This window comes from Pogona vitticeps, chromosome 2 (assembly GCF_051106095.1).
Source record: "Pogona vitticeps strain Pit_001003342236 chromosome 2, PviZW2.1, whole genome shotgun sequence".
NCBI lineage: Eukaryota > Metazoa > Chordata > Lepidosauria > Squamata > Agamidae > Pogona > Pogona vitticeps.
Genome location: NC_135784.1, coordinates 148137239 through 148160841, shown reverse-complemented (window position 1 = coordinate 148160841; position 23603 = coordinate 148137239). Strand labels below are relative to the sequence as shown.

The window sequence follows — 23603 nt, the reverse complement described above, 5'->3', positions numbered from 1 at the left end:
CTGGTTTCAGGCCTAGTTATGGGATAGAGACTGCTCTGGTCACCTTGGTGGATGACTTACGCTAGTAACTGGACAGGGAGAGTGTGTCCCTGTTGGTTCTACTGGACCTCTAAGTGACTTTCGATACCATCGTCCATGGTATCCTTATGGGCCATCTTTCTGGGATGGGATTTGGAGGAACTTTTGTGATGGCTCCAGTCCTTCCTGGACAAGAGAACTGGGGAGACCTTTGTTTGACACCCTAGTCGCTGAAAAATTTTGCTGACTTCCAGGAGGTATGGGGTGGGATTTACATGTATTTCCATGTCTCTATTTAGCCACCCACACACACACACACACACACTGTAAGATGTAATGCCCAAAAAAACTTTTACTATTGGACAGTATATACATATATACAGTGTGTATATGTGTATTTTTGTATTTTGTATTTCTTTTCTTTTTGTATGTGTGTTTTTTTTTTTTTTTTTTTTTTATTCTCTCCAGACCGGAAAGCTTTTATCTCACATGGCAGGTTGACATGTGTTGGTTCCTCTTTGTTCCTGAAGAAAAAATGGGGGATCGGCTATCATTTAAGGTATGCTAAGTTTTGTAGCGTTGTGCTTCTGTTTTACACTGGGGTATTTCCTAACTAGGGTAACAAACAAACACCCCTGGGAGGGATAACTGGAAGTGTGGGCATTCCTGGTCATGGTGTAGTTCAGGCTGGCTGTCCAGCCACTTGTAGATTGAGCAGCTGGCACTATAGCTTCCAACTGCCCGAAGTGGCTCTCTGGTTGTATCACAAAAGATTAGCTTCCCCTTTACTGTTAGTGTTTACTTTGGTGTTTGCATGTGTAGTGCTTTGCAAGAAAGCTGCAAAGCAGCAATAATGGGTTCAAGCTACAGGAAGCTAGATTTAAGCTAAATATCAGGTGGGAAAAATCTGAACTGCTAGAACAGTACAACAATGGGAGCAGATGGTGGAGGCATTTAAGAGAAAAGTGGACAACTATCTGTCAGATTTGCTTTGATTTGGATTCTTCCATTATGCAGGAGGTTGGACCCAATGGCCTTATAGGGCCCCTTCCAACTCAGTTATCATTCTATGAAAAAAATTTCTTCATTTCTCATCCATAATTCACATCTGGTTCATCCTTCCTGACACAACCTTGTCCATAGGCTGTGCAAGCTTGAACGTATCTATAATAAAAGGGACAAACAGAAGAAAGCTCAGTATCATGTGATATCTGGAGACTAACTAAAATGAATGTGAATGACTTGGTTGACAATGTAGGGCTTTTTGAATAAGGAATCCAGTATTTGCAGATTCTGAAGTGAGGTGATAAATGTGCAGATCAAGACTCATTTGCCTAAAAGTTTTCATAGGTTCCAAATGTTGTGACAACATTTAGCTGGGGGAAAAGTATTCAGTTTAAAAATGTATATCACAATATGTTTAAATATGTTTATTTTAAGACAAAATAATATTGAAATGTGAATTTTGAGGGCAATTTTTAAAAACAAAATCCTGATGTGAAAACATGATGAAAAGCATGAGTATACACATGGGAACATGATAGGGACTAGAAGTAAATTGATTCAACCCTCCTTGTTCTAGCTTATGAATTTATTATTGTGACAGAATAGTTCTTTAAACCGGTTCTGGCCTGTGTATTGGACCCATAATGAGTTTTGCACTGCCGCTGATCTAGATATATTCTGAACTAGTTCATCACTGGCAGTACTCCAGGAAACAAGGGAGACAAATTGGCTCCATTAGGAGACTTGAAGTACTGCAAGAAGTTGATCAAGGGTCATGACATGGGGCAGCAGGAATCCTTTCCCCTTGGGTAGATCATCTTTATAAGTCTCTTAACCTTCTAGTGTTCAGAGAATTATTTGATGTGACCTTTTCATCAGTGATCAATCCATGACAAAGATCTCTTGGGCTCCTCGACAGAGCTTATTGGGCTGAAAACATTGGAGAATGGATAATAAAATATGCCTGACAATAACTTAAGCTGTTTTGGATCCCTGCTGGGAGAAAGACAAGGTATAAATTGAGTAAATAAACAAACAAACAAACAAACAAACAAACAAAGGAAAAAGCTAAGTAAATAATTATATAAATATTAAGAAAAAGCTAAAATATTAAGAAAAAGCTACAAGAAAAAGATAAATACAGCAAATATCTAAATATTAAGAAAAAGACCATCAGACTCTTGACTCTGAAGAAGTGTCAGGGGAATTCAATTTCCCAGCACTCATATTCTCCTACTATGATTTGTTTTCAATATGATGACACAGGAGGGTCCCAAGAACTTAAAAAATTGCAACTAATGCAGGAAATGATGAGATACACGCACGCACGCACGTGCACGCACGCACGCACGCACGCACGCACGCACGCACACACACACACACACACACACACACACACACACACACACACACACACACAGACTGAAGGAGTAGAAAAGCAAGTAGATTTACAAAAGTCCTACTGAAACAGCTCTGTCTTTCTCCTTGCACATATGTAATGAAAGATCTGGCAGAACATACAGTAATTGCATTGTCCTTTTCCTGCCCTGTGTAATTAGTTTCTAGGGTGTGTGTGATGATGCCACATTAATTACATGACTAGGGAGAGGAACACAAGCTAAAATGAGTTGCTGCTTTGAGAAAAAGGCCCCCTAATCTAATATTTTTTTAGTTCTTCCCATAATTTTGCAAAACCTGGAACACAAAACTTCAGGGGGGAAAAACATGGAATAATGTGTGCTTCTTTAGTGCCACTGAAACGATCATGATCTGGGGGTAAATCTTGAATACTTGGGTCAAACAGTATTCTAAAGAAAGAAGTGCAAGATTTGGCCATTGATGTGTGTCTAAATGAATGTTTACTATGAACAGGATGCATGTAAGTGATTCATGTGACTGTGAGAAAACAACATCCCTGGTCAGACGATACATCCCTGCTGCAAAATTATCGGGACAGCGTGAAAATGAGCTGAGATATACACTTCCCTTAGAAAATGTAGCTAAATTTCCAGGTAATTATCAACCTCAATAATTGACAAAATGTATTGTCGTTATTCATGTGTCCAAACAGCGGAAGTGTTCCTTAAATGTTTGTTAATTACTTGATCCATCTATTATATGCTCCATGACTGAAGTTCTCTGGGCAGTGTACAGCTGAAAGCACATTCAAACAATAGTTTTAAATACTATTTTGTAACAGCAGAAATGCTTGACAACACAGGAAGTCTTCCTCATTAGTACTATGCAAAGGTGCTCAATTCAGTTCAGGGCACTGTCTGGTGACTCAGATTGGATCTTGATTTTGTTCAAACTCTTCTGGATCTTGGCCAATCTGATTCAGATCTGAACGTGAATCAAAATCAGAAATCTGATTTTTGTGCCTCCCACTGATATGCACAAAGAAAGCAAAATGGCCATACCTTTTTTGGGTTTTCTATAAAAGTGCTTGAGATTTAGAAATGTGATCTCCCCTTCAGAGTGAATTAGCCCTGCCAAACTGCAGAGAGAAACCAGGTTCAAATTTGTCATTGACCTAGTCACCTTTAGAATTTGCCTTAATATGCTCAAAATTTTCTAATTGGTGTGTTGCTTTGCTGCATTATGGTGTTATCAGTAATAAAAAACATCAGTAATAAAAAGCCAGCGGTGTATAAAGAAACACCGTTCTCTTGCTCTTAGTGAGTCGTGCATGGAAAGAGGCAGTAGTGGAATGTTCTTAAGCTGGTTTGTGCAGCTTTTGGAAGAGTGCAGGCCTGGAAGGAGGGAAGACAGGGGTCTAACGATCTCTGTGATATGAAGATGGGCTGCATGGTGATGCTGTAAGAGGAAGGGGTGTGAGATATAGTGGTGAAAAAACAGCCTTAAGGTAGAGGGGACAACATAAGAAAACTTGAAAAGGGTGAGATAGAAAAATAATAATAACAGAAGGTTAAAAAAAGAATGAAGAGTTATTTTCAGCAACAAATTCTCACTCACTCACTCACTCACTCACTCACTCACTCACTCACTCTTTCTTTCTTTCTTTCTTTCTTTCTTTCTTTCTTTCTTTCTTTCTTTCTTTCTTTCTTTCTTTCTTTCTTTCTTTCTTTCTTTCTTTCTTTCTTTCTTTCTTTCTTTCTTTCTTTCTTTCTTTCTTTCTTTCCACTTACTTACTAGTAGGAAATAAAAGAAAGGAGTTTGCTGGGCTGGCGGAAAACTAGATTTACAAAAAAATCATATAGCTGATCCCTTCCTTCCAAAACTTAAAATACCGGATAGAAAGGAGGGGTTGGGCTAAGATCACAGATGATTTTTTTTCACTTTCATTCATTTTATTTATTTATTTATTTATTTTATTTTATTTATATCCCGCCTATCTAGTCACTTAAGACCACTCTAGGCGGCTTTTAGTGTAGCAATATGAATTTAAACAGCAATTAAAAATTAATGGGGATGAGAAAAAGTCCCCCATTCAACGTACATATAATTTAATTATATTTAAGCTGTTAATGCATTTAATGCATGGCCATTTTTCTCTGACATGCCAACCGCTGCATTTTAGAGATGGGCATGAACTGGAAAAACACTTGAATTAGAGTGGTTCATGGGCAGCGTACCACAAACCACCTACGAACCCTGGAAAAATGAACCAGTTTGTAGTTTGTTTTTCTGGGTTGTGCCTGGGACAGGGGAACGTAACACACAGCCCTCTTCCCTTTGCCCCCGCACCTCTCTGCCTGGTCCTGCCACCTCCTTCTCTTCTCCACCACTGCCATCTTCAGGGACAGTGGCCTGGGCCTCCTGTCTCTGCACATACGCACACCTCTCATTTGATAGGCCGACACATGTGCAGAGACACCCAGTCCAGCTTCACTTCTGGGAAGCAGAGACAACCAACCTGGCTCTTGGAAGCTGGGCTGGGCGTCTCTGCACATGTGCTAGTCTATCAGATGAGAGGTGTGCGCATGTGCAGAGACAGGAGGCCCAGGTCCTGGAAGGGAAGATGGGCCAGTTTCCCTGAAGATGGTGGTGGTGGAGAAGGGAAGGAGGTGGCAGGACCAGGCAGAGAGGTGATGTGGGAAGCAAGAAAGGGGCAGGGCCATCTGTTCTCCTGAAGCAAAATGTAGCACTGCATTTTGTTTCGACAAAACGGAATGCATGAACCAAACCACAAACCAAACTGTGAACCAGCTTATTTTCTGTGGATTTTTTAGTTCATAGTTCAGTTTGTGCTCAGCTCTACTGCATTTTTCTGATACAGTATGTCTTTATATTATTTTGGAAATACACAATCAGTTTTTCTTTCTCTGTAGTTTAGTTTCAGAGCTCCTGAATCAGTCCAAATTGCTTCAGCTTGCCTGAATTAATTTAGATAATAATCTGGACCACCTCAATTCAATTTAGACCCAATCCATATTAGTCCAGTTTGTTTTGAGATTTGTCAAGATCATTTTGCATAGCATAAGTTTCCATAACCTTTCCACTACTGAGAGTCTAAACATGGTCCATATCAACAAATAAGTTGTAGCTATTTTCATCTCTGCTACTTAACTTGTCTTAACTGCACATCCAAAAAATTAATCTTATCTCTGGCTCTTACAAGGATAGTCAAGCTAATTTTAGAAAGGAAACCACTACTATTTTTATATTACAGGAATATGAAGCATTTGAAATCCTTATTTTAACCTATAAGGGCAAATCATAGCTATGCACATGGATTTTCCTCCTCTGTCATGTAGATTTGTTCAATGACATGGACCACAGAACTGATCTGGGAGTCATAAACTATGGGGTGACTATGACAACGCTGGAAGATGTCTTCTTAAAGCTAGAGGGAAATGAAATAATTGGTGCAGAAGGTAATGTATTATTCCAAATAATGTACCTCCTAGCAGTATTGTAGCTCATTCACAACTAGTGGACCCATCTTTTCAGATCTGGGAGAGCAGTGTGGGGATGGTCTTTCATGGATGTATAACAGCGGCAGCAAGGGAAACAGAGGTGTGGGCTCTGGTCACTCATGGTCTGAACAGGGAGCCACTCACCTTGCCATTTAAGGGCAAAGTGCTCTCATCTCCCCACTGGGACCCCATACTTTGGCATTTGGGCAAGCAGACAACTTAAACCTGTTGCCAAATTTCTGATGTTGCATTTTTGAAATTGCCTTAGATGATGAACTTCTTCACAGAGAAGAGAAGAGGGGAGAAATGGAAAGGAGCCAATCATTGCTTTCAGACACAGGAAGGGCAACAATGAGGGGCCTGGCTCTCTGGAGGCATCAAGCTTGTACCATAGCAAGAATGCACTTTTTAAATCTCAAGCGTGAGACCAAAGTCTGGGGATCCCTGTAAGTGTCAACTCTTCATTGTTGTTGTTGTAAGTTTCTATCCTCTTTTCAACACATGTTGAGAGTACATGCTGTAGAAGGGACTGGATAAAAGCTGGAATGGAATGCAGTGGAATGGGAATGTTGTAATAAAAAAATATGATAAAAATGGTGGGATGTAATGGAGAAATGTCAGAACAATATTTTAGACCTCAAATCTAAAACAAAATTACTCTTCCATTAACTCACAGTGGCCAGGAACAGGAACTTCTGAGTAGGATAATCAAGTCAAATTCATGACACAAGTGTGTCTAAATGAGACAAATGCAGCAAGTCGCAAAGCACCCTCAGGACGCCATTCCAATACCCATTCTGTGCACAAAATCAGTATTGCTAAAAAGTAACCTGGAACAGTGACCTGGGAGTGTGTTTTATGGCTGGTTGCATAAGTCCCCTCTAGTTGGATGGAACTGGTGAATTTTATTGGGCTGTCCTATTTGGAAATTGCCATTTCAGGTTGCTTTTCCCATATTAACTTTCTTCCCAGAACAGGCAGTGGAATGTTCTTCTCAGGGGCCTTTTGTGGCTGGTTGCATCAGTTCCCTATAGTTGGGTGGAACAGGTGAATTTTGTTGGGTGGTCCTACTCAGAAGTTGCTGTTCTAGACTGCTTTTTGTTTGTTTGCTTTTGCAATATTGATTTTTGGTCCAGAGCTAGTACTGGAATGCTGTTCTTAAGGATGATTTGTAGCTTGTTGCATCTGTCTCTTCTAGTCACATATATGTCATGAATTTGGTTTGATTATTCTACTCAGAAGTTGCGGTTCTGGGCCACTGTGTTCTGTTCCAGCAGGTTTGGAGGCAATAAATGAAAGAGTAACATTTTTAAGGTTTGAGGCATCTATTTTATTAAGAAGTTTCTATTCCAGCCCATTCTATTTTGTTATGGCTTTTAACTAGTCCCCACCTGTAATTATACGGATATTTACCATATGAACTTAATAGCACATTAAGTTTCTTAATGTTGTTTTGTGCCATCATGTCACTTCTGATTTGTGAATTAGTAACTTCAAAAAAGCCCTGATAATAGCTGTGCTCAGCTCTTGCAAGCTCAAGGCTGTGGCCTCTTTTATTCAATTCCTCTCTTATTTGGTCTATCTTTTTTTTCAGCTGCGGTCAACTTGTCCCAGCATTGTTTTCTTTTCCAGTGACTTTTTTCTTCTCTGATATGCCCAAAGCATAGTAGCCTCGCTCTCATACAGCTTGGCCTTGAGATAGTTGAGGGGAACCTAATCTTTTTTTCAGATTTTTGTTTCTGAAAACACCAAAAGCATAGAAGTGACATAACACCGTGATGATTTTTTAATATAAGATGGATTATTATTATTTTTACAAAGCAATTAAAGACTTTTTAGAGGCATGTCAACAGGAATGTTTTAAAGTTTTATACCAGTCTCTTATCAGTCCTAAGTGGTAAGTGGCTGGTTCTTTCTAAATTTGGTGAGATATCCATGAAAGAAAAGTAACAAGAGACAGAAAAGCAAAAAGAATAAGCAGTAGACAGAGAACTAGAGAATATTTCTCTGTGTTTTTCTGATGTACTGGTTGTTGCTGTTTAATCATTAAGTCATGTCCAACTCTTTGTGACCCCCATGGACCAGAGCATACCAGGTCGTCCTGTTTTCCACTGCCTCCCGGAGTTTGGTCTAATTCATGTTGGTAGTTTCCATGACACTGTCCAACCATCTCGTCCTCTGTTGCCCCCTTCTCCTCTTGCCCTCACACTTTCCCAACTTCAGGGGCTTTTCCAGGGAGTCTTCTCTTCTCATGAGACGACCAATTAAAGACATTTTAGAGGCATGTTGACAGGAATGTTTTAAAGTTTTATATCAGTTTCTGGTAGGACAACACAAAGTATTAAAAATGCACAATGCCACAAATTGATTTTTCAAATGAGACAATAACTAGCCTGTCTAAACTGAATGAGTAACACAGTAAGTTCATTTCAAAAAGTAATGTTCGAAACTGTGGTTCAAGTATTACGGTAGGTGATAAAGTTTCGTTTTATTTCCCACATTACTGGGCTAGCCACCTGTTGCCTGGTTGGCTAATGCTTTGCTATAAAGATTCCTCTGGCTGAGCCACTTATGTATGAGGACCCCATAGAGCCCATTAGGCCCAAATGGCTCAGTCTGAGGAGTCCTTCCTCGAAGTGAGGACTGTGAATGAGGAGGCCTCAGAGAACTGTGGTGACCTCATACACAATACCTTGCCCCGAGGAAGATTCTTTTAGAGCACTATTTCCCAACCTTGGGTTCCCAGATGGTCTTCTTGGGCTAAAATTCCCAGAAGCCTTTGCCACAGGTCAGGATTTCTGGGAGTTGTAGTCAAAGAACATCTTGCAACCTAAGGTTAGGAATTACTGCTTTAGAGTGAGAAAGTAGAGACATGCCCTTCTTCTTCAAGCAATTAGACATCCAGTGTGGCCCACAGTAGCTCTCATCGTGCTTTACTTTATACTTTATTGTGTAATGTAATCAGGTAAAAATCCCCTCTTTCCTGTAACTAATTAGTGTTTCTGCTTCATTACAGATTACTTCTTTCTGGACTTTTACTAGTGCCTTTTATCACTGAGTTAGCATCATTTGGTATTTGGATGAACCTCCATTACGTAGAGCTTCATCCTAGGCTTTATTTTGAGCCAGGAAAGCAAAGTTTCACGGGAACCAGTGGACTTTTGATCCTTAATGATACAGGTAAGGTAACAGAATAGAATATTGAGAAGTAATGAAGTAAGAACTAGCAGCCTGTCAGAGTCCCTGGACACAGAGATAAGTGTCAGGAAGATTTTAAACATATTTCCTGAGGTAAGGTTTGGGGGTAATTGTAAAGAAGTACAAATAAATGTTTCCTAAAAAGACAAAAACAAATCAGAAATGGAAACCCAGATTCTTAAATCAGAATAAGCTGGTGTTGAGAAAACTAAGTTATGTTCATATGCAGTTTTGATGTTCCAGAGAATTTGGAAATCTGTGAAATATAACGAAAAATGGAAAAGGAACGGATAGGTTTGAGACAGAAATGGACTTTCAATTACAAATGAGGAAAATAGAATGGGCAGCCATCTCTTCAAGAGATGAAAATGGAAAAAAATAGATCTCAGATAGACATGAAGAGATTTCCTGGATGCTATAAAAGGGATAAGGTGGACTCTTTCCTTACAACTTTTGAATGAACATGTATTGAATTAGGAATTAAACCTGAGGAAATAATGGGTTATCTTAGATTTGAGGGGGGCTAGCAAAAATTTATGGAGAAATGAGATTGGAGGAGGAGACCCATGATTATGAGCAGACATGGGGATGAATTTTAAAAATGAATTGCGCTATTTGTTAAAAATAGCGGATTCGTTTAATATTCTTTGCTTTGTATTCATCAATTCCAGAAACTCCGACAAATATTTGGGGATGAATATTTCTGCTTTTTTATTTGTCCTCCCATAGACAGAGAGGGAAGGCTAGCTTTCCCTCTCTGGCTATGGTCTTCCCACTCTGCCTATGGGCCTGCCAAACAGCTAATCGATGGGCCCCCCTTCCCTCCCTACCTTGGCCACCACCACGACTGCCACCACTGGCCCTGCCACCACGGCCTCCACCCTCCACTGCCATCTTAGCAAAAAGCAACCTTCCATAAGGGAAATAGCCCCCCCCTTTGCAAAGATGGTGGCAGCCACCATCTTTGCAAAGGGCAGTCAGTTTTCCTTATGGCAGGCTGCGATGGCAGAGTCCTCCATAGTGGGCCGTGGTGGATGGTGGTGGCAGCAGGCGAAGGTGGATGGTAGCAGCAAAGGCCACCATGGCACAGGCCACTACAGCACAAGCCGACGTGGTGCGGGCTGTAGCGGATGGTGACAAAGGCTGCAGTGTCGGGGTGATGGTGGTGGCAATGCAGGTGGCAGCATAGACTGTGGATGTGGACAGTAGTGGCTAAGGTAAGGAGGTGATGGGGACAGTTGGAAGGGGGCCGGGGGGCAGGTTGTGGGAGTCTCCATGTTTTTTTTTAAAAGACAGTCTCAGGCTGTCTAAAAAAATCCCCAAAGAACCAATTTGTGATTTGTTGGTTCACAGGCAGGAAATTCATGATTCCTGGTTCTTCAGCCTTGAAGGACCATGAACCAGGATGAATGACCAGTTTGGCAGTTGACTCCCTGGCTTCAGCCTTTAGTATAGCTTCCAGTGCAACAACCTATCTTCCATTTTGTTGGTATGGATGTTCACCATGTCCACTGACTCCTCCCCATCACTGTCTGCCAGGCTATCTAGACAAAAAATGAAATAACCAACCTCACATCAGGCAAGAACGCCATTGTGCAGTCTTCACATTCATCACAACTTCAGCTTTTGTGTTTCAAATGCTTTCTGTTCTCCCTACTGCAACCACTGTTGGAAACATATTCTGAGCGGAGGAGAATATCTGTTTACGATCCAAGCAATATAGGATGTAGTGGGCTTTGTTGTTGCTGTTTTAGTTGTGTTTTTAAAAATGTTTTTAATTTATTAATGGATTTTTAATTACTATGGCTGTTGAATTGCTTTCTAATCTGTAATTTGATTGTGTTTGTAGTATTATATGTTTTAGCACTGTAAGCTGCCTTGCTTCCCTGCACCAGGAGATAGGGATGACATATAAGTGATATAAAATATATCCACAAAACAAATAGATTTTTTCAAAGGGATTATTTCTTCAGAGTGATGTCCTTTTCCCCAAGACTCTTTTCCTTTGGAACTGAAGAAGAGCTGGGACACCACTGCTGTTATTTCCTCCAAAGTCTCGTCCACATACATGTAACTGTAGTGTAGATGTTATTTAAGTTGGGGTTTGTTTGCTCCCTTGTTTAATGTTTATCTGTTGTTTATTATTGAATTTAGTTTATGTTGTTGATGCTCTTATTGTAAGCCACCAAAAGTAGTGACCGGGCCACTAAATGGGTGGGGTGAAAATTGGATTATTGAATTAGTATTCAATTATTAATCTGATTTAAGTCCTGTCGTGATGTATGGAAGTGAGAGCTGGACTATAAAGAAAGCAGACCGCCGAAGAATTGATGCCTTTGAATTGTGGTGCTGGAGGAGGCTCTTGAGAATCCCCTGGACTGCAAGGAGAACAAACCTATCAGTTCTAAAGGAAATCAACCCTGAGTGCTCACTGGAAGGACAGATCCTGAAGCTGAGGCTCCAGTACTTTGGCCATCTAATGAGAAGAAAAGACTCCCTGGAAAAGACCCTGATGTTGGGAAAGTGTGATGGCAAGAGGAGAAGGGGACGACCGAGGATGAGATGGCTGGACAGTGTCTGCGAAGCAACCAACATGAACCTGACACAACTCCGGGAGGCAGTAGAAGACAGGAGGGCCTGGCGTGCTCTGGTCCATGGGGTCACGAAGAGTCGGACACGACTAAACGACTAAACACACACACAAGTCCTGTGTTAGGCTTTATTTTTGTACTTTTCTGTTTGTTTGGGAAATATTTTGTGGTAATCCACAGGTCGTTGGCAATTCATTTTTTAAAACTAGGTGCGAGCATTGAGGATTTTATCCGTGCTGTGAAGAGTCAGAATATCCTGGTGGAAACCATGTCTGGAAACAGTGTCTCTGACCAGCTAGTACACAATGGCGCTATAAAAGTAGCCCTTGAAGGCAAGGTAGTGTTTTGCTATTTCACTACTTTTTGCTATGTTGTTTCTTTTGGAGTATACTATCAATATATATGTAGGTGACATTGCTCCCACCCCTTTGAAAAAGTGGGCTGCTGGTGTTTATTGCCGTGTGAGAGCCTAGGCAGTTTGAGGGGGGAGGTCAGAGGTGGTTGGTTCCCCTTGCCCTAGGCACAAACTGGAAAAATGAACCATAAACTGGTTTGTTTTTCTGAGGGGGTTGTGGTGTTTTTTTTTTTTCATTAGCCAAGAAACGGCCCAGTTTGTCATTTTTCTGGTTCATGCCTATCTCTAAACATAAGTGAAATACAACCAACGCTACCTGGTGGATGTAACAAACAAGGTGACAGTTACTATATTTCCCAATATTCAACAACAAAAGCACCATTGAAAACGAATGCATGGCCAATCTAATCACATTTTATATTCCTATGAGCAATGTGGAAAGTGCTTTACAGAGACAAACAAGAAGAAAGACACCTCCCTATCTATAATCTGAAGATGCCCATATGAATCAAACAAACTGATGGTAGAATCATTGCATGGATTCCAAAGTTGTTCTTACCTGTGGCCCTGTTTGTGGCTTGGCAAGTCTGGACCAAGGTAGATGCCATCTGCCCTGTTTTCTGGGAGGTCTTGTGAGGGACTCAACATAGGGAAGAGCATAGATTCTGGCCAGTCGAGTGAAATTCCAGCTTATCGGGAGCTAGCAGGATAAGTGGGGAAAAGCTATCTAACAAACTGGAGTATAGCAGTTTTCATTGGGTTTAACCTATAAGATCCTAAACAGTTTGATTCCAGGCTGTTTCAAAAGCCGTATCTCCCTTTATGAGTGTGCCTGGGTGTTAAGATCATCAGGATAGGCCTTTCTCTCAGTCACACCACCCTCACAAATGTGTTTGGTGGGGGTCACAGGAGAGGGCCTTCTCTGTTGCTACTCCCAGTCTCTGGAACTCCCTCCTCCCACAGGAGGCCAGGCTGGTCCCATTTTTGCTGTTCTAAATGTTCTACTTCTTAAGCCAACATACTGTATAATGCAACACAAAAGGGTGGAAGAACTCCATATGGGCAACTGCTGGAGAGATTCAGAGGAGAGTTTTTAAAATCTCCAGCCCAAGCATGGCAGGTGATCCCCCTCCAAGCACTGCTTGCTGCCCAGGGTTGGGTGGTCCACAGCACTTCCCCTGGCATCTCTCCTTTGCTGCACCAAGGGCATCCAGGAAAAAGGGACCTGGCATGGAGATAGCTGGTGGTCACCATGTCAGGTCCTTCCTTTCCAAGATGCAAACTGGGGCCCCAGGAAGTGCTCAGGGTGACCCTGGCTTCTCACGATTTTAGAAAAGTGGGGAGGGCACTGCTCCGAAAGAGTGAGCTTGGGGTGGGGGGTGGGGAAAGGCTCCAACAAAGCATAAAGTAAGAAGACAGATGGTTTAGTTTGATAGAATGTCATCCTGTTCTTTTTAGGGCATATGAATCTTTGTTGATGCCTAAACCCTTTGGAAACTGGAATCAGCTCTGATATTTGATGTTAATCTCATGTCTTGCACTGTTTAAGGAATACAGGTTCACATTGATGTGCCACACAGAAATAACCAACTGCTTTCCTGTACTCGTCAATATAATCAGCAATGCATACCTTCAAATGTTTAATTCTACCGCACATCTGCGAATCTGGAGTCATCTATTTGTACAAGTAAGTCTCTTCCCTGGAAAGGTTCCAGGGGTTGGTGGGAGAGTGTATAGGAGTATCCTTCTCCAAATGATAGAGACTGGTGCAATATTTAAAATAGCAGGAAAGCAATAACTATAATATGTTTTACTTGATATGTTCTATGTAGTTATTCATGTGACTTCTTTTTCATTGTTTTTACCTAAAATCAGTAGAACTAATGAGTGTAACTTTAATGAAGATTTGTATTAAGACACATGTGCTAATTTATTATTATTATTATTATTATTATTATTATTATTATTATTATTATTATTATTATTATTATTATTATTATTATTATTATTATTATTATTATTATTATTATTATTGTTGTTGTTGTTGTTGTTGTTGTTGTTGTTGTTGTTACTAACAACAACAACAACAACAACAACAACAACAACAACAACAACAACAACAACAACAACAACAGAGCTACAAAAACCAGCAGTATTAGGAACAGCATACATACTGCATCGATATTTAACAGATACTTGAGGATTTTTTGGTTAAAACTAGTATCTGTTATTTATTACCAGTCAATATTTTTATAACTTTGACCGGCTGGAACTTTGATGATGATGATGATGATGATGATGATGATGATGATGATGGACTGTATAATCTGGACCCTATGAATCATCAACTCCAGTCCCTGTCAAGGAGGCACACTGGGGAATCGAACTCCGAACTTCTGGCTATATAGCCTAAAACACTGAGCTATTTTCCCTCTTTGCTCCAGAAAAACCCACTAATTCTCTTCTGTTTCTTATCCCACGAGGCTCGTGCACTAATCCCTGGCTCGGAAGACAGGAATACTGGAAAGGAGCTCAGGGGGTGCTCGGGGGTTCTTACCTCATACAGATATTTCAGAACTCAGAAATAAAGTCTTCAAGTAATAACATTACTTGCATCAAATTCCTTTTGGGAGTTTATGTTGAAACTGACACACCTCTATGCCAAATTGCACCATATACCATGAGGATGCAACACTATTTCTTTTGTGATGTAATGCTTTTTTGGTGAAATAACACCTGCACTTACATATCTGGAGCTCAAGGAATACTGCTAACTCACAGTAACAATACAAAACAGTCCCAAATGTGCAAAGCAGTACAGAACTGTGTCTTCTGTTGGCCCCATAGCAGAGCAATATAATGAATGCTCTAGTCCAGTGGTCCCCAACCTTGGCCTACAGATGTTCTTGGACTTCAACTCCCAAAAATCCTGGCCAGCAGAGGTGGCGGTGAAGGTTTCTGGGAATTGTAGTCCAAGAACATCTAGAGCCCCAAGGTTGGAGACCACTGCTCTAATCACTCCAGGAAGTGTGGTCATAATCTTCTCTAAAAGAAATGGAAACAGTACAGGGAAAAACCCTTGGACCACCTTTGTGGTTTCTCTGTTCAAAAATAAATAAATAAATAAATAAATAACAGCAAGTTTGGAGTTAGATGTTTGCAATGAGCAATGAAACACAAATTATTTATGAAAAAATAATGTTCTAAGCTCTGGATGATTTTTTCAGATCTCCCCTCACCCTCAGTGTAATTAATGATTTGCTTTTAATATTGATGCAGGCATTATAAAGGCATATAAATCATGCATTGTTGAATATGGATATTAAAATTAGATGTGATTATAGAGAAGCTAAAAGATGGAGGATAAACATATATATATATTTCAGCATTAAAATATAATGGATAAAATGGAGAAAGAAACAATAGAAACATGGGAAATCAATAATAGAGAGGGTTGCAATGAGAGTTTAGTTTGGGATATAATGAAATAAAAGAAAGAGGATTAAGTATTAAGGAATCATATGATTTAAAAAGACGAAAGGACAAACATGAAAAAGGTTGAAGAAGAAATAAGAGTGTCATAGGAGAATTTTAGAAAAAAGGGAGATATAACAATCTCGGCAATGGAGGGGGCATTTGGGAGTGATCATGTCAGCTGCCTTGGTGGCGCCGGCATGCCACCTATTCACCAGAGCTTCAAGAGGAGTGTCAACTAGATCAGCCGATATTACCTGCATTACATCCTGAAAGCCAACAGGATCCAAAAGCCTGCAGAGGCGGACCATCTTAATAGGTCCCTGCTCCCCGCGGAGGGAGGGTGCCACTGAGAGGTTGCATTTTATCAGATGTTGGGCCAACCAGGACAAGGGAACCAAAATCATGTTGGTTACCTTCGGATCACACTTTCCCTGACCAATTGAGAACACCAGGTCCAAAGTGTGACCTGCCATGTGGTTGGGGCTGTTAACAAATTGGAACATGTCCAAGGAAGCCATGGTTTCCATGAACTCAAAGGCTGAACTTGTGACCCCAATCTCAGCATGGACATTGAAGTCACCCAGGACAATTAGTCTAGGGGACCTCAGTGCTGCCGCTGAGATGAAGTTCGGCAGCTCCGGAAAGGAGAGCATTGGATCACAGGGGTAAACCAGCACCATCCCAAATTTTTCCCTGGTCGTCCCCCCCCCCAACATGTGAAGGCCCGAGACAGTCAAGGCAGAGATCCCGACAACCTCTAAGTGTTTTTATAGATAATGGCAACTCCCCCTCCCCAACCCTCCAGTCTACCCTGATGTTGGATGGAATGTCCAGGTGGGCAGATTAAAGAGGGTTACACCACCTTCTGCACCCACCAAGGTCTCGGTAACACAAGCCAGATCTGCTGTTTCATCCAAAATTAACCCCTGGATTAGTTGGGCTTCGTTTAAAGCAGATCTGGCGTTTAGTAATATGAAGGATAGAGTGTTCATCAGAAGACTCTTAATATCTGAAGTCGGGATAGGCCTCTGTCTGGAAGATGTCTTCTTTCATGTTCCCACCTTATCTCCTTCCTTCACTTTTACTGACATCTAGGCATCCAAATATAACTAAACCGTCTCCCAAGGATAGTTCAAACAGACAAATGCTCAAATACTCCTTATACTCTCTTTCTTTCTCTCTTGTATTTTCCTTTTTAAATAATTTTCTATTTAAGAATTGGAAGGCTGAGAATAGTTCCTTTATTTTGTCTTGAATCTAGTTTTCCAGAACAAGCACTAAATAGTAGTTGTAGTAATAAAGTAATAAATATAATAAAGTGTTTTTAAAGTTTTTAATAATCCTGGCTAATGTTCAATATTTTTAACATAGTTTTCTATGGTGTTTTAACTTATTATTGTATGATTTTAATTGTTTTGAGCTGCCTTAGGTCCTCTATGGAAACAAAGGCGGCATGTAAATAAATAAATCACATACATGATTTTATGGATGATTAGGTGAAGAACTACAGTTAATAATAATAATAATAATAATAATAATAATAATAATAATAATAATAATAATAATAATAATAGTAGTAGTAGTAGTAGTAGTAGTAGTAGTAGTAGTAGTAGTAGTAGTTTATTTACGGTCCTTAGACCAGTCACATAAGTATAAAACCTTATAATTTCTAACTTTCAATATTCCATTAGAACATGTTGGCATACATACAGCTAGGAGCTACTATCTAATTGGTACTGAACTACAGTTTTAGGTAACCAATTATATATAAACACACAGAAATCTTGTGACAATACAATTCTAAACTTTATTTTTCTGATTCATTCCGCAGGAACTGGATAGCAATATTGTATGGTATACATTTAGAACTTACGCTTTTGGAACTATTGTTTTACTTCCTGCTTTTCCACCTCATTTTGCTATGAGAAGCGTTTCTGACTACAAGGTAAAATAATAAAGTGTATATGAAGTATCTTCCATCAGAATGAATAGGTCTCCAGCTAACTGAGAAACCAGGAGCATCATACTTAAATAAAGATACAAGTACAGCATATGTACCTATATTTCACCATGCTAATCCAATGGTCTACAGTAAATTGAGTGTATCCAGGGTAAATCTTAAGAGCCTCTATGTATCTGGTGCTTTCTGCTGATGATTGCAAGTGTCTTGCATTAAGTGGAAACTGAGGGCAGAAAGGGAATTTCTTGTTTGCCAGGACCCCAAGCCTTACTCCACAGAACAGGAAAATAGTATTTAAGAAGAGGTAAGCAAGGCAAGGCAAAGGTAGAAATTTTGAAGTCCTAGCAAGCAGCCTAGGTGGTGGTAGTCCTTGCAGGGCCAAAGTGGAGCTTTTACTACTGCAATAAAGACAAAAGGAACAAAGAAAAGGGGGATCTGAAATGTCTCATTCATCTCACCATCCAGGTCCCATCAGGCACTTAGATTGCCATCCTTTACCAGGGTCAGTGTCACTGCTGCCGCCATCTTAGATGGGCAGAAATTCCACCTGTCTCTTATTTGGGTTCCACCTCATTTGCTGCAAAGGTAGCATAAGCTGTCCCACTGTGTGAGACTGGAGGACATGGGCTGCATCTCTGCTGCCTCTTTTTGCAGTCAGCAACCCAAATGCCCGCCTGATGTTTGCTTCAGCATACCCACTCAAGGTGTTATGCCTACAAGAAAGCTTGCTTTCCAGAAAATCCAGCCCATATCTCTCTCTGAGGGAAGTATCAAAACCATACACTGGGAGATGAACCTTGACATTTGGCTTGAAAGACTCCTGAAGACTCACCTGATGGGTGGGTGGCTGCTCTGGATCACCCTTAGTGGTGGCCCCAGCTCTGGCTAGGTAGTGGAGCCCATCTAAAAGTATTGGGGGGACAGTTCTGTGGTTGGATATTTGGCCAGAAACAAAGTACACCACTGGTATATTGGGCTGTAATTGATATACAGTGTAATGGATTATTATTTCCCTCGGACTGCTAATCCATAACAGGAGCATGGCGAGACCTCTAATGAGAAGTATGGGCATCCTCTTTCCATTCATGTGGGTAACGCGTGCCCTGAAGGAGCAGCAGAAATCAGGCTACTGATTATCTTGAAGCAGGTTTTAATGAGAAAATGAAGAGATGTTTCAAGCTAAACAGACTATGTATGATACTTCAGAAATTCACAATGTATTTAGAATAACTGGTGGGAAAAAAAATAATATCAGCATTGAGCTATTAAGCTTGTATGATCATGTTAGTAGAAGAGGCCTCAAAGAAATCAACATTTTTTTTTCATCATTTCCTTTTCCAGAGAAAAACTCATTCTCAGCTGCGAGTCTCAGGAATCTTTCCCTCTGCCTACTGGTTTGGACATGCCCTGGTGGACATTACCCTTCACTGTATTCTGCTCTTACTAGGGTTTTGGCCCTGGTTTCTTAGAGTTTCTATTAAAACAGTTCAAAGAACTGCCACCATAATTTTCTGTTTTGTAAGTATGATAACCTTTAAAAAAATGGTCTTAACCTACTTTGTATTACAAACTTTGGTTAGAAACCTAGATAGTTAGGAAGCTTCCTTCTCACAGGCTTTGAATGGTAGAGCTATCTGTCCTGGCTTGCAAATTCCAGATCTGGAATAGCTATCCATCAGCAGTAAGGTCAGGTTGAGACAGAAGCAAAAGACCAGAGCCAGCAATTAGGTGGGACTGTTGACTCTATCTTCATATCTATGCAGGCAGCAACATTAGAGGACCAAATCATACGTGCTAGAGTTTCAAAGGTTTACTCATACTCTATCATTGACTTGCAGTGCATGTCTTCATGGTTTGGTGTGGAATGAATAGTCCCTACATTATGCAAAAGGAATAGGGGGGGGCATCCCCATTACAGTCATTCTGTAATACAGAATCATTAACATGGTTAAGGGAGAAACGACACACACTTTCTTCCTTTCACAAAAGGAATGACAAGTCTGAAGATGAGAGGGTCATTGCTTGATTGTGCGCTCCATATGTAAGAAGGAAACCTAGGAAAATCTGTTTCAGAGTTGTAGCTTTGTTAGTCTGCACAAGCATTTCAACAAGAAACACAAAGCAAAAGGGGAAAAAAAGATGTGACTCTATAAAGATGGGCTGCTATAGTCTATAGGGAAAATCTGGGTTTTAATCTGGGTTTTTTTTACTCACTTGTTGGGCCTACTGTCTTGCTACAAACTGTCCTACCATAGGCAAGGGGTTCTTTTTCATCTACGGCAATGACACACCAATGAAGCAAAAAAGTTGCAAAACTTCATTGAAAGAAGAGAAAAAAAAAGAATCCATAGTAAAATAAGTATATAATAGAAAGCAATAGGACAAAAAGTTTTTTTTTAAAAAACTAACCATAGTGCAAAAAGATAAAATAAAGCAAAAATATGACCCCAAAAGCAATTTTGCCACCAAAGGTCCCAGGAAATGGTAGCAGGTTCATTCCATTCCAAGGCTCCACATCATTTGTGCAGCCCACAGCTGTAAGGACTACACAGGATCCTCACGCCATAGCTTGTACGGAAACTCTGCCAGGAATTAATTGGCTGACCAAAAAGCAAAAGCAAAGCATGCTGCTTATATACCGCCCCATAGTGCTTCAAGCACTCTCTAGGCGGTTTATAAGTTAATTATGCAGGCTGCACATTGCCCCCCCCCAGCGAGCTGGGTACTCATTTTACCGACCTCGGAAGGATAGAAGGCTGAGTCAACCTGGAGCTGCTACCTGGGATTGAACCCCAGGCCGTGAGCACAGTTTTAGCTGCAGTACAGCGGTTTAACCACTGTGCCATGAGGCTTTGATGCCATGATGGATGACCGAATGCCCTTTCCGGGTGATAACTGCACCTTTTCATGATAAGGACTTCTCTTCCCAGAAACTTAGTAATCATATACTTTGGCCAGTGACAGATTTTACTTTCTTGGGCTCCATGATCACTGCATATGGTGACAGCAGCTACAAAATTAAAAGACGTCTGCTTCTTGGGAGGAAAGCGATGAGAAACCTAGACAGCATCTTAAAAAGCAGAGACATAACCTTGCCAACAACGCATAGTCAAAGCTATGTTTTTTCCAGTAGTGATGTATGGAAGTGAGAGCTGGACCATAAAGAAGCTGACCGCTGAAGAATTGATGCTTTTGAATTGTGGTGCTGGAGGAGGCTCTTGAGAGTCCCCTGGACTGCAAGAAGAACAAATGTATCCATTCTAAAGGAAATCAATCCTGAGTGCTCACTGGAAGGACAGATTCTGAAGCTGAGGCTCCAATACTTTGGCCATCTCATGAGAAGAGAAGACTCTCTGGAAAAGACCCTGATGTCAGGAAAGTGTGAAGGAAAGAGGAGAAGGAGACAACAGAGGATGAGATGGATGGGCAGTGTCATCAAAGCTACCAACATGAATTTGACCCAACTCCAGGAGGCAATGGAAGACAGGAGGGCCTGGCATGCACTGGTCCATGGGGTCACGAAGAGTCCGACACGACTTAACGACTAAACAACAAAACTCTGGCCAGACAGTTATTTGTCGGGTGAGGAGAAACAAAACTGCAAACAGCACAGGGAAATAGAGAGCCCCTAACATGAGGTGTTTGGAGAACTCTGCTTTTCAGAGAGACCTTTCTCTGCCATCCGGCTTGATCCTTACGCTCCCAACTCTGCCTTTTATTTGGAACCTATGCCTGTTGGGGTTGCTTGATCATTATACAACAGTTTTCATCCTTTTTGATTGTGTTTTATTTTAACCAATGTTGTAAACTGCCCAGTATAGTGCTTTGTACAAATGGGGTGGTATATAAATTAAAGAAATAAATTCAATAATAAATAAATAAATAATTCCTCCCTGAGCTAGGAAAGGTCCATAAACGCCTATATCAAAATGGACATGTGTGTGATATATGCCTGTATCTATATGCAAGTAAGGTTAGATAAAGAGCTTGGGAACAGAGGGTAACTGAGACATACAGTTCCACAATACCTAGGAATAGAATAAGGTTCTGGCGGTGGCGCTACCCTGACCTGCAGGCAGACTCTCTCCTCCTTGGACCCACTGCGTGATCAAGCCATGAGGGGAAGGGAATGGGGCTGTCTTCTCTAATGGTGCTCATGATTCTGTGTTACAGAATGACTGACTGAATAGGGCTAACTGATGGATGCGATTCTGACATCATCCAGAAACAAGTAGGGGACATTTCAGACTCCCAGGTTCCACCACTGCTGACCAGAGACTGATAAGTAACTCTAGAAACCGCTGAAAAATGGTTTTCTGATCCAGCAAAAGTGCTTATTAGTAGCTAAATTTCTTCTGTAAATAATCAAGTAGTACTTAAGCAGGACTGGTGGGACCGGCTAGCTTTCCACTTCATCTCTCTTCACCGCAGTCTGCTAGCACGCCTGCCAGTGGTGTCTTGTGAATTAGTCCCCAGGTAGCTCCGAAACACATCTCCAGTGTTATATTGCTTTAAAAAAATACTAAGACAATGTAATACAGTGGAACTTTCACTTACGAACGTCCCTACCTACGAACATTTTGACTTATGAACCACTCTGTTCACAGAATTTTGCTTCGACTTGTGAACGGAGCTTTGACTTATGAACGGAAAAAAGTGTTCTGTTTAAAAGGGGTTCTCTCCTTTTAAAAGGTGTTCCCTCCTTTCCTGCCCTTTTTTTGTCACCTAAGTTGATCTTAGGTCAAAAGAAGAAAAAAGAAAAAATTCTCCCTCTAGTAGCAGAGTATGGATTAACTGGCTTTGCATTAGTTCCTATGGGAACTAATGCCTCTACTTGTGAACAGCGCCTCTAGATAAGAATGAAAAACAGCCAGAACGGATTAAATGGTTTTCATTGCATTCCTATGGAAAATTTTCCTTCAACTTACGAACGTTTGGATGTACGAACACCATTCCAATACGGATTAAGTTCGTAAATTGAGGTTCCACTGTATCTAGTGCTAGGTATCACATATATTTGCCATTTAAAGTGGGGGAACAAACACCCCATTATCTCCCTGTTAATAGGGTTCTTCTTCCTAACAGGTGTCCTTTATATTGGGCTACAGCTTCTCTGTTGTTTCATTATTGTATGTGGTTTCCTTTACCTTTCGCAACAAAAGGCATCCTAGCAGTTTTTGGTCATTCATCTTAATTCTGGTAAGTATATTGCCAGATAACTGGTTGCATTACGGATTTAGATCCATAATTTGTCCTGCTCAATACTTGTAGATTTGTTTATATTAAGTTACAATAGTATGTAACAGAAGTTTGTGTGTCAGGACTGTCTTCACCAAGTTTTTCACACAGCTTCAGTATTATACATTCAGCAGAAATGGGTACGAACAGTAAACCTATGTATGTATGTATGTATGTATGTATGTATGTATGTATGTATGTATGTATGTATGTATGTATGTATGTATGTATGTATGTATGTATGTATGTATGTATGTATGTATGTATGTATGTATGTATGTATGTATAGATGTATAGATGTATAGATGGATGTATAGATGGATGTATAGATGGATGGATGGATGGATGGATGGATGGATGGATGGATGGATGGATGGACGGACGTAGAGCGGTGCCCCGCATAGCGACGTTAATCCGTTCCAGGATTAACGTTGATATCCGGATTCGTTGCTATGCGGGGGGGGGGAACCCATAGGAACGCATTAAACTCTGTTTAATGCGTTCCTATTGGGGAAAAACTCACCGCTATGTGGGGAATCCTCCATCCAGCCGCCATTTTTGCCACCCGGTAAGCGAGGGCAGGGTGCGAAAAAGCTGCGGGCGGCCATTTTGTTGACCTGGTGGTCATTTTGGAACCGCTGATCAGCTGTATGTAAAACATCGCAATGCAATCGTATTAGCGATCGCAAAAAACACGTCGCTATGCGGATTTGTCGTTAAATGGTGCACTCGTTAAGCGAGGCACCACTGTATGTATGTATGTATGTATGTATGTATGTATGTATGTATGTATGTATGTATGTATGTATGTATGTATGTATGTATGAATACAGAGTGTGTAATACTGCACATTGATGACCTTTAGTGTAACTGCATCAGAC

At 40.7% G+C, this 23603-nt stretch overlaps 1 protein-coding gene across 21 annotated transcripts in view; it reads left to right on the top strand.

Moving 5' to 3' along the window:
- Nucleotides 1-23603, top strand: part of LOC110077805 (ABC-type organic anion transporter ABCA8) — a 109899-nt gene that overhangs the window by 55621 nt on the left and 30675 nt on the right. For all 21 annotated transcript variants that reach the window (XR_013541082.1, XM_078384330.1, XM_072990775.2 and 18 more), the window contains 10 exons: nucleotides 487-577; nucleotides 2896-3035; nucleotides 5742-5861; nucleotides 6172-6349; nucleotides 8920-9083; nucleotides 11902-12029; nucleotides 13597-13734; nucleotides 17356-17469; nucleotides 18826-19002; nucleotides 22570-22683. Coding sequence is in view for 20 of the 21 variants with exons in the window: in XM_078384330.1 (XP_078240456.1) it covers nucleotides 487-577; nucleotides 2896-3035; nucleotides 5742-5861; nucleotides 6172-6349; nucleotides 8920-9083; nucleotides 11902-12029; nucleotides 13597-13734; nucleotides 17356-17469; nucleotides 18826-19002; nucleotides 22570-22683 (1364 nt within the window). In the remaining variant the exon portion in view is untranslated. The remainder of the gene's footprint in view (nucleotides 1-486; nucleotides 578-2895; nucleotides 3036-5741; nucleotides 5862-6171; nucleotides 6350-8919; nucleotides 9084-11901; nucleotides 12030-13596; nucleotides 13735-17355; nucleotides 17470-18825; nucleotides 19003-22569; nucleotides 22684-23603) is intronic.